The sequence below is a fragment of the Entelurus aequoreus genome, linkage group LG01 (assembly GCF_033978785.1).
Source record: "Entelurus aequoreus isolate RoL-2023_Sb linkage group LG01, RoL_Eaeq_v1.1, whole genome shotgun sequence".
NCBI lineage: Eukaryota > Metazoa > Chordata > Actinopteri > Syngnathiformes > Syngnathidae > Entelurus > Entelurus aequoreus.
The window spans coordinates 89882105-89893146 of NC_084731.1; the positions used below are offsets into that span (position 1 = coordinate 89882105).

At 40.2% G+C, this 11042-nt stretch overlaps 1 protein-coding gene across 1 annotated transcript; it reads right to left on the bottom strand.

Annotated features, from left to right (window-relative positions):
- Window positions 1–6558: 6558 nt before the first annotated feature.
- LOC133658875 (gamma-crystallin M2-like) lies at window positions 6559–11042 on the bottom strand. The gene is made up of 3 exons (XM_062061364.1): window positions 10926–11042; window positions 10617–10859; window positions 6559–6896 (listed from the first exon to the last, which is right to left on the bottom strand). The coding sequence occupies exons 1-3, from the start codon at window positions 10941–10943 to the stop codon at window positions 6624–6626; spliced, it is 534 nt and encodes a 177-aa protein (XP_061917348.1). The 5' UTR covers window positions 10944–11042; the 3' UTR covers window positions 6559–6623.

Genomic DNA, 11042 nt, shown 5'->3' on the forward strand with positions numbered 1-11042 from the left:
GAAGGTCGTTGACGCAGCTGCATATTTGTGACGATAGTGACAGTAGTTAGACAGTAGGCAGATACTGTATGTTGTGTGTGCGCTTTAAATGAAGTCAATACAAAGACAAGATACTTCATGTTCGAACTGAGAAATGTAATATTTTTTTGCAAATAATCATTGCAAAAAAGTTGGCACAGGGGCATTTTTACCACTGTGTTACATGGCCTTTCCTTTTAACAACACTCACTAAACGTTTGGGAACTGAGGAGACACATTTTTTAAGCTTTTCAGATGGAATTATTTTCCATTCTTGCTTGATGTACAGCTTAAGTTGTTCAACAGTCCGGGGGTCTCCGTTGTGGTATTTTAGGCTTCATAATGCGCCACACATTTTCAATGGGAGACAGGTCTGGACTACAGGCAGGCCAGTCTAGTACCCGCACTCTTTTACTATGAAGCCACACTGTTGTAACACGTGGCTTGGCATTGTATTGCTGAAATAAGCAGGGGCGTCCATGATAACGTTGCTTGAATGGCAACATATGTTGCTCTAAAACCTGTATGTACCTTTCGGCGTCACAGATGCTGGCTTTTGAACTTTACACTTAGAACAATCCGGATGGTTCTTTTCCTCTTTGGTCCGGAGGACACGACGTCCACAGTTTCCAAAAACAATTTGAAATGTGGACTCGTCAGACCACAGAACACTTTTAAACTTTGCATTAGTCCATCTTAGATGAGCTCGGGCCCAGCGAATCCGGCGGTGTTTCTGGGTGTTGTTGATAAATGGCTTTGGCTTTGCATAGTATAGTTTTAACTTGCCCTTACAGATGTAATGACGAACTGTAGTTACTGACCGTGGTTTTGTGAAGTGTTCCTGAGCCCATGTGGTGATATCCTTTACACACTGATGTCGGTTTTTGATGCAGTACCCGCCTTAGTGATCGAAGGTCAAGGGCATTTAATGTTGGTTTTCAGCCTAGCTGCTTACGTGCAGTGATTTCTCCAGATTCTCTGAACCCTTTGATGATATTACGTACCGTAAATGGTGAAATCCCTAAATTTCTTGCTGTACCTCGTTGAGAAATGTTGTTCTTAAACTGTTCGACAATTTGCTCACGCATTTGTTCACAAAGTGGTGACCCTCGCACCATTCTTGTTTGTGAATAATTGAGCATTTCATGGAAGCTGCTTTTATACCCAATCATGGCACCCGCCTGTTCCCAATTAGCCTGTTCACCCGTGGGATGTTCCAAATAAGTGTTTGATGAGCATTCCTCAACTTTGTCAGTCTTTTTTGCCACTTGTGCTAGCTTTTTTGAAACATGTTGCAGGCATCAAATTCCAAATGAGCTAATATTTGCAAAAATAGCAAAGTTTCTTTGCAGTCTATTCAATTGAATATAGTTTGAAAAGGATTGACATTTATTTATTTATTTATTTACATTGTATTCTGTTTTTATTTACCATTTACACAACGTGCCAACTTCACTGGTTTTGGGTTTTGTATATATTTACTGTTAAAAGCAGCCCTCTTACGGCAGCTATAACTGCAATGTGGCCCTCAATGAATAGGAAATTGACACCCCGGCTTTAGCCAATCATTATTACTTATGTGACGGTCACACCCCCTCTCCTTACGAAAGAAGGACAGTCAGAATTGATTTGTATTTTTTTTCCTTTTTATCTGCAGCTCTTCCACCTGTGGCTGGCTGAGCGAGCCAGGTCGGAAGTGCATAAGGATGTGGTTTGAAATAGTAATTGATTGGATCACCAGTAGCAGTTATCTTACCAGTGATGTTATTGATTGAGGGCCTGGTCTACTAAAGGTTTGCGAGTTTTAAAACACTGATTTACTAAACTTGTGCGCAGAGGATTGCGTCTCTTAAAGGCCTACTGAAACCCACTACTACCGACCACGCAGTCTGATAGTTTATATATCAATGATGAAATCTTAACATTGCAACACATGCCAATACGGCCGGGTTAACTTATAAAGTGCAATTTTAAATTTCCCGGGAAACTTCCGCTTGAAAACGTCTAGGTATGATGACATTTGCGCGTGACGTCAATGGTTGAAGCGTAAGTATTGGTACACATTGTATCCCAATACAAACAGTTCTGTTTTCATCGCAAATTTCCACAGTATTCTGGACATCTGTGTTGGTGAATCTTTTGCAATTTGTTCAATTAACAATGGAGACTGCAAAGAAGAAAGCTGTAGGTGGGATCGGTGTATTAGCGGCCGGCTGCAGCAACACAACCAGGAGGACTTTGAGCTGGATAGCAGACGCGCTACCCGACGCTAGCCGCCGACCGCATCGATGATCGGGTGAAGTCCTTCGTCGCGCCGTCGATCGCTGGAACGCAGGTTTAGCACGGGTGTTGATGAGCAGATGAAGGCTGGCGTAGGTGGAGCGCTAATGTTTTTATCATAGCTCTGACGAGGTCCCGTAGCTAAGTTAGCTTCAATGGCGTCGTTAGCAACAGCATTGCTAGGCTTCGACAGGCGGCACAGCATTAATCGTGTGGTTACAGGTCCAGGGTTTGGTTCGGTGTCTCCTGATAGTAGTATTGTTGATCTTCTGTCTATCCTTCCAGTCAGGGGCTTATTTCTTTTGTTTTTATCTGCATTTAAGCACGATGCTATCACGTTAGCTCCGTAGCTAAAGTGCTTCACCGATGTATTGTCGTGGAGATAAAAGTCACTGTGAATGTCCATTTCGCGTTCTCGACTCTCATTTTCAAGAGGATATAGTATCCGAGGTGGTTTAAAATACAAATCCGTGATCCACAATAGAAAAAGGAGAAAGTGTGGAATCTAATGAGCCAGCTTGTACCTAAGTTACGGTCAGAGCGAAAAAAGATACGTCCTGCACTGCACTCTGGTCCTTCACTCTCACGTTCCTCATCCACGAATCTTTCATCCTGGCTCAAATTAATGGGGTAATCGTCGCTTTCTCGGTCCGAATCGCTCTCGCTGCTGGTGTAAACAATGGGGAAATGTGAGGAGCCTTTCAACCTGTAACGTCACGCTACTTCCGGTACAGGCAAGGCTTTTTTTTATCAGCGACCAAAAGTTGCGAACTTTATCGTCGATGTTCTCTACTAAATCCTTTCAGCAAAAATATGGCAATATCGCGAAATGATCAAGTATGACACATAGAATGGATCTGCTATCCCCGTTTAAATAACAAAAAAATCATTTCAGTAGGCCTTTAAGTAAGCAAGATAACGAGCGAGATACATTTAGTGTTTATAAATGGTTGATTTATATAGGCTAGAAAGGTAAAGTTTTGTACCTGACAAGTTTCGGCTATCTTGCTTCTGCAGCCTTCCTCAGAGGTGTCACGTGATGTTAGCGTGACGTCATCTGTGACGTGTTATATGGATTGTTCCATCCCACCTGAAGTGGTGGGATGGCGGTGTACATTTAGTGTGTCGGTCCTCATCAGAACACCCACCATACTGGCAGTAGAAAATGCAAATATATATTTATTTAGCACACATAGTGTGATTTATCAAGTTCTGTGGCCACATTTTTGCATCTTTATTTAGTAGAACAGAATAGAATAGAACGCTTTATTATCATCAAACATGACATTTGTGCTAAAATGCCTCTCAGTTTTATAGTAGAAGGTCATGGCCGTAAACCGAGAAGTTAGTCAACTTTGAAATTCAATTTAGACCTGAAGACACTAGACCTTTCTCCACCAAAAGTTTGGGAACTTTTGGTTACTGGAACCTCTGGGTCCTGGATCTATAGGTACAGATCTATAAATAAAAGATTTCCGCAAAGCATTCTTCGTCCCAGGAAGAATGCTTTGCGGAAATCTTTTATTTATAGATCTGTATCGCTCTGGAATAACCTGCCTCAAATTCTCACCGGCATTGAAAGTAAACAGGTTTTTAAAAGGTAAGTAATGTTTTATCTGAGTCTGTAAATTAGTTTGCTTATTGATGATTTTTGTTTGGTTTTGTATTGTGTAGTTATATTTATATGGCAATTATTATTCTGTGACTGTAAATTGTTTGCTTGTTTTCTTATTGATGCTTTTATTTGTTTCTGTATTTGTGTAGTTATAATTATATGTTTTTACTTCTAATTGTATTGTGTTTGTTGACCCTAGGAAGACTAGTGGGTTGTTGTGGCAACCAGCTAATGGGAATCCTTAATAAAAATCAAATCAAATCAAAATAAGTTCCTGTAGGAGTGCGTGGTTTGTGTTTCCACCACATTTCACAGTTCAGGGTAGTTTATAAAAATCAGGCGGTTGATGTATGGAGGAGTGGTTTAGTATATTTCTGCACTGATACCTTGTAAATAAATAGACAATATTAGGTCACAGTTATTTGACTAAAAAGTAAGTAATTGAAATGCAAAGCAATAATATACAAAACAATATGATTTTAAAAAAAAAGTCGTCCTCTCAGTAAATGATGAATTCATGAGAGTCAGGCGATTCCTTTTGGTCATTTTAAGCTGTAAATAACAAATTTAAGTAATAAATGTCAGTCTTTATCTCACGCCGACAACACAAACACATCTGCTTTAGCGTTAGCTTGTTAGCATTAGCATTCTGTTCACTCGGGTTGAGGCTAATAACTACAGAAATGGAGTGTCACTGACTATTTTTACAACATGTAATAAAGTAAATATTTAATATTTGATGTCATTTACCTTCATTCCACTCGTGTACCTCCTTATATTTGACAAAGTCAGAGTAGCAAGCAGCATGAGGTCGTTGCTTCGAGTCCGGCTCCATACTCCTCCGTAAATACGCTTAAAAGAGACCGTCCACTTCTCGTAGCTTCGTAAGTTTGTATAAACTAATAAACAAAAATAAACTGCATAGAGTTTAAAGACTACGGTTGAGTAAAAACACTCCACCGATCAGCGTTCTTCAGTACAAAGATGCCCCACAAAAGTTCCTGCATATCGGAAGCTCCTTTCGTTCGTCCTTCTCTCCGTTGTCAAGTTTGTTGTAATAGAAATACACAAGAAATATAATACATATCCATAATATATAATAATATAATATTTACGGCAAATACCTGTAGCATGCCGTCACAAGTAGATGTGTTACTACGATAGAAAAAGAGTTCCTCAGTGTTTGCTCTTACAATAACAATGTAGCTACAGCTTGGTTATTATACAGCTTACAGAACGTAAATGAAGTATTGTTGGCGGTTTTTGGAGGCCTTTTTGTAGTGATTTAGAGGCAGAATGGATTGCTCTCATTAGTTGCATTGCTGGCCACTTAGAACGAGCCAATTATTGCAAATTAGAATGCAAAAAACCCCAAAACCTTTTGTCTTCTAGTCTTTCATAGGGATTGTGACTAAAAAAAAAGTACAGATCACCTTCGAGGACCTACTGCAGAAAACCTTGTCAAAGACCATCAATATGACAGCGCTGTTGAGTTTTTAGGTATCTGATGCAAAAAATGTTAGAGCCAGCCTACATTTGGTCCCTGGGCCACTATTTGAATAGCTCGCAGTTCATTGCACATTACTCCTACATATTAGGATATATACATATTATTACCGTATTTTTCGGACTATAAGTCGCAGTTTTTTTCATAGTTTGGCCGGGGGTGCGATTTATACTCAGGAGCGACTTATGTGTGAAATTATTAACACATTACCGTAAAATATCAAATAATATTATTTAGCTCATTCACGTAAGAGACTAGACGTTTAAGATTTCATGGGATTTAGCTATTAGGAGTGACAGATTGTTTGGTAAACGTATAGCATGTTCTATATGTTATAGTTATTTGAATGACTCTTACCATAATATGTTACGTTAACATACCAGGCACGTTCTCAGTTGGTTATTTATGCGTCATATAACGTACACTTGTGCGCTTTGAGTCACTTGAGAAAAAGCGCTATAAAAATGTAATTCACTTCACTTATTCAGCCTGTTGTTCACTATTCTTTATTTATTTTAAATTGCCTTTCAAATGTCTATTCTGGGTGTTGGGTTTTATCCAATAAACTTCCACCAAAAATGCGACTTATACTCCAGTGCGACTTATATATGTTTTTTCCCTTCTTTATTATGCATTTTCGGCCGGAGCGACTTATACTCCGAAAAATACGGTATATTGCATTTTTGACACTGACATTTCTCATTATTGCGCTTTTTTGTTACCGTTCTCTTTAAGCATAGCTTGTGTTTGTTTTTTAGCATGAAAAAGGTAGAGAAAAGCACTAACAATGTACGTTGTGCGCACACATGCATGAATCCACAGCATTTATGAGATTAAAACTTATTGAAAGTGGATGCTTTAATTCAGACTCCAAATGGGATCATCAGCACATCGGTTAAGCCGCGCATTACTCGTCTGTGTTTGTGCGTTTGGGCTGAGTTCCAGTCATGCGGTGCTGCGCTTTGTTGGGTCACCTCAGAACAATGGCTGCTGGCACGCTACCATCTACATCTGTCATCAGAGAGCGTTCTCAGCTCTTTCTGGGCTTTGCTACCAGCCACCGACTGGACAACAACCTTCTGGCGGTGGCATCTTCACCTCCTTGAGTTCATTCAGTGAAATGAAAACACACAAACACTCAAGCTTGTGCATTTATTGCGAGGCGGGGGGAGGAAAGAGGAGCGAATGCGGGAAGGAGACCGGCTAATAGTCCGCAACGCGCCTCATGGAGCCCACGGTAGGATGAAGGGCCCCCCACTCGGCATGCCGCCTGTATTCGCCCTTCTCCAGCAGGTACTGGCGCCCCCTGTAGTTGGGCTGCTCGTAGAAGACCCAGATGCCGTCTTGGACGTGGGCCGAGTGAACGTCCCGGTATCGCCAGCGGTCCTGCAGGTTTGGCTGGTCGTCGTTGAACTCCATCATCTGGCCGTCAAAGTCCGGACGCTCGTAGATGCGAATCCTGTGCCTGCTTGGGGGCTGGACCACAGACAGGAAGTAGTGACCATGAACATGACTTCTCGTTTCAGTAGTAAGCAAGTAAGCATCCACCCATCCATCCATTTTCTACCGCTTGTCCCTTTTGGGGTCGCGGGGGGTCCGGGATTGAACTCAGGACTACTCAGGACCTTTGTAATGTGAGGCACCCCTGTGCCACCGTGCTGCCCGCAAGTAAGCGTATTTTATTCATATAGCATGATTAAAATATACGGTGTAGTAAAATTAAATATCAGCATATTGAAACAACAAAAACCTTTACTGTAAAAGTGCACCATGATTTCATAGCATTTAACTGTATTTTTCCTCAGTAAAATGTACTGTAATTTTTTATTTATTTATTTTTATTTATTTACAGACAGACATAGTTTTGTTTTTCATTATTGTTTCTTTTGTTAATATCAGAGTCCGTTCTGCAAAAAAGGTCATCCCTAGAAGCACACCGCTTATAAATAGGGACCCACAGTTAAAATATACATAATTTTATATAATACACAAAATACAGTACAATACAATACATTTCAAAATCTACCCACCAAATACCCAGTTTCAGTTCTAAATACAAAAGTAAACTTTTAGGGATGTCCGATAATGGCTTTTTTGCCGATATCCGATATTCCGATATTGTCCAACTCTTAATTACCGATACCGATATCAACCGATACCGATATATACAGTCGTGGAATTAACACATTATTATGCCTAATTTGGACAACCAGGTATGGTGAAAATAAGGTCCTTTTTTAAAAAAATTATAAAATAAAATAAGATAAATAAATTAAAAACATTTTCTTGAATAAAAAAAAGTTAAACAATATAAAAACAGTTACATAGAAACTAGTAAAATGGAGTAAAATTAACTGTTAAAGGTTAGTACTATTAGTGGACCAGCAGCACGCACAATCATGTGTGCTTACGGACTGTATCCCTTGCAGACTGTATTGATATATATTGATATATAATGTAGGAACCAGAATATTAATAACAGAAAGAAACAACCCTTTTGTGTGAATGAGTGTAAATGGGGGAGGGAGGTTTTTTGGGTTGGTGCACTAATTGTAAGTGTATCATGTGTTTTTTATGTAGATTTAATAAAAAAATTTAACCCCCCCCCCAACCCCCCCCAAAAAAATTATACCAATAATAAAAAAACCTGATACCGATAATTTCCGATATTACATTTTAAAGCATGTATCTCTAGAAACTTTATATCCACCAAATCAGTCTCAATGTCCTAATATCGAAATTTGATTTAAAAGGTGGCATCTTGAAGATCTGCGATAATCTCATCATACATACAGAGGTCAAGACCAAAATGATGCGACTAATGTGAATTCCTCAACCATAAGGGGTGTGCTAAATGTACTAAGCATAACGTCGCAATAAATATAGCTTAAAACGCTTTTTAAAAATGTTTAAAGAATGTGAACTTTACAACAAATGTCTGTAAAAATCACAATACCCTCATATATCACAGTATTTAACTGTTATAACACAGTATAATACTATATATATTTTAAAAGTAATGCAATTATTAGCCAACAATTTACTGTGAAATTATAAGGTACTTTTGTTCATAGATAAAAAATAAAATAAAAATAATATTGGAACATTACAGGAATACTCCTAAAATGCACACTTTCTGAGGTGGAAAAAGCAAGTGTACTTTTAAAGGGGTTATCAAAAATCATGGCGTGATCAAATATGACCCCAAGGTTTCTAAAACTGGGGCGCACATTTGTGCCAAAGAGCCCTAAACAGCTGGCTCGTTTTTAAAATGCAGTGGCAGAGGCAAAATTTGATACATTAGATTTGAAGAGCATCACTAGCCATCAAGTCATCAACCTCTATTAGACAACCCTTTAGTGCAGGGATATTAAACTAAATTGTTTTGGGGGCCACGCGAATCCCTTAGCGGTGATGGACGAATAGGCAGCGCCTGAAGAGCTGCACCCTCCCACCGTAGCCCCCACTCCCCTCCCCTCTGTTGGCAAGTCTCGAGATGGATGTTGTAATATGTCTATGTGCTTTGCGCTGGAGGTTTTTTCCGACTCTAGATTGTATTTTTTTACTCATCCTCCCCCAGCGTTGACCTTTTTCCCATCTTTTACGGGGCGCCTTGTGGCCACCCATCAGCGTTCCTGTTCTGTAACCCTGTACACTGTTTGTTTGTCTAATCTTGAACGGGTTTGTGCTGAAAACAAAGTTTCGTTGTACTTGTGCAACGACAATAAAGACCTACCGTATTTTTCGGACTATAAGTCGCAGTTTTTTTCATAGTTTGGCCGGGGGTGCGACTTATACTCAGGAGCGACTTATGTGTGAAATTATTAACACATTACCGTAAAATATCAAATAATATTATTTAGCTCATTCACGTAAGAGACTAGACGTATAAGATTTCATGGGATTTAGCGATTAGGAGTGACAGATTGTTTGGTAAACGTATAGCATGTTCTATATGTTATAGTTATTTGAATGACTCTTACCATAATATGTTACGTTAACATACCAGGCACGTTCTCAGTTGGTTATTTATGCCTCATATAACGTACACTTATTCAGCCTGTTGTTCACTATTCTTTATTTATTTTAAATTGCCTTTCAAATGTCTATTCTTGGTGTTGGCTTTTATCAAATACATTTCTCCCAAAAATGCGACTTATACTCCAGTGCGACTTACATATGTTTTTTTCCTTCTTTATTATGCATTTTCGGCCCGTGCGATTTATACTCCGAAACGACTTATAGTCCGAAAAATACGGTACCTACTTACCTACCTCCAGAAAACTATAGACCCGGGGTCCGGATTTCTCCCTCAGCTGTCGTTCTTATTTTGTACATGCCGGAGAACCAGCGTCGTCTACAGCAGACATTTATTTTTGTTCTGTCTATTTTGTCAGAGTTTCAGGAGCGGTCTGCTGTTTTTAGGGACCTTCAGCAAAAAAAAAAATCTACTCAAAGATCATCTCTATGACAGCCCTGAAGTGTTTTTAAGAATCTGCTGCGAATGATGAAAAAGAGAGGACCTAAAATAGAACCCTGAGGAACACCACTCGTAGCTAAAGAAGTTGACTGTATCTGAAGTAAACAAGCTACAACAACATTTTAGTTACCGTATTTTCCGCACTATAAGGCGCACCAGATTATAAGGCGCACCTTCAATGAATGGCCTATTTTAAAACTTTGTTCATATATAAGGCGCACCGCATTATAAGGTGCACCGCATTATAAGACGCGTAGAATAGACGCTACAGTAGAGGCTCGGGTTGCGAGACCTGTTGTGGCTCAATATTGGTCCATATATAAGGTGCACCGGATTATAAGGCGCACTGTCAGCTTTTGAGAAAATTGGAGGTTTTTAGGTGCGCCTTATAGTGCGGAAAATACGATACATGAATCACATTACGACTGCCAACAAGGAGAGGTGCCTTGAGGGATGCCTCAGTTAAGTGTGGACCCCAGCTGGGTCCATACTAGGAGCGAAAAAGTTTTGGACTATCCTCGGAGGTATGGTGTCATTCCCCGGCCGGATTTGGCCCTCGGGCCGCCAGTTGAAAACATTTCAAATGAGAAATTTACCTTTAAAATGTCTCTCTGAGATCAAAGCAATAGGCCCCCAAAACTGAACCGTGGGGCCCAAGAGGGGGAAGAACTCACTGCACCTTTTTTTTTTTGTGTGTGTTGTTTTACAGGACTTACATGTCTGATCAGGCGACAGGAGCGGATGGTGTCGTTGAAGCCGTTCCAGCTCTGGTAGTTGGGATACTCGCCCTGCACCAGCACATACTGGTAGCCCATGTACTGGGGTCTTTCGTAGAGGACCCAGGTGCCACCCTCCACCCGGATGGAGTTGCAGCGGCTCAAGTGGGAGCTGAGCTCGGGACTGTCACTGCTGCATTCAAAGCAGCGGCCCTGGTAGTTCTTGTCCTCATAGAAGGAAATCTGCAGGAGTGAAACAACCCCGAGAGCTTTGAGTCAAAGTAAAGCAAAACTATGGAATAGACTTACCTTCCCTGCGCGCTCCATCGTCACCTAGTGCTCCCTGTCGGTCCCATCAAATCCAGATCCTCCGTTTATATAAAGGCGGATGAAATGCAATGCCAGTGGAACGCTTGTCATTCAAAT

What these genes read in the sequence shown, in the direction of transcription:
- LOC133658875 (XM_062061364.1), bottom strand. An exon ending in CCTGTCGCCTGATCAGACAT is followed by an intron (nt 6,897 to 10,616) that starts GTAAGTCCTGTA and finishes TCTGTGGTCCAG; the next exon opens with CCCCCAAGCAGGCACAGGAT.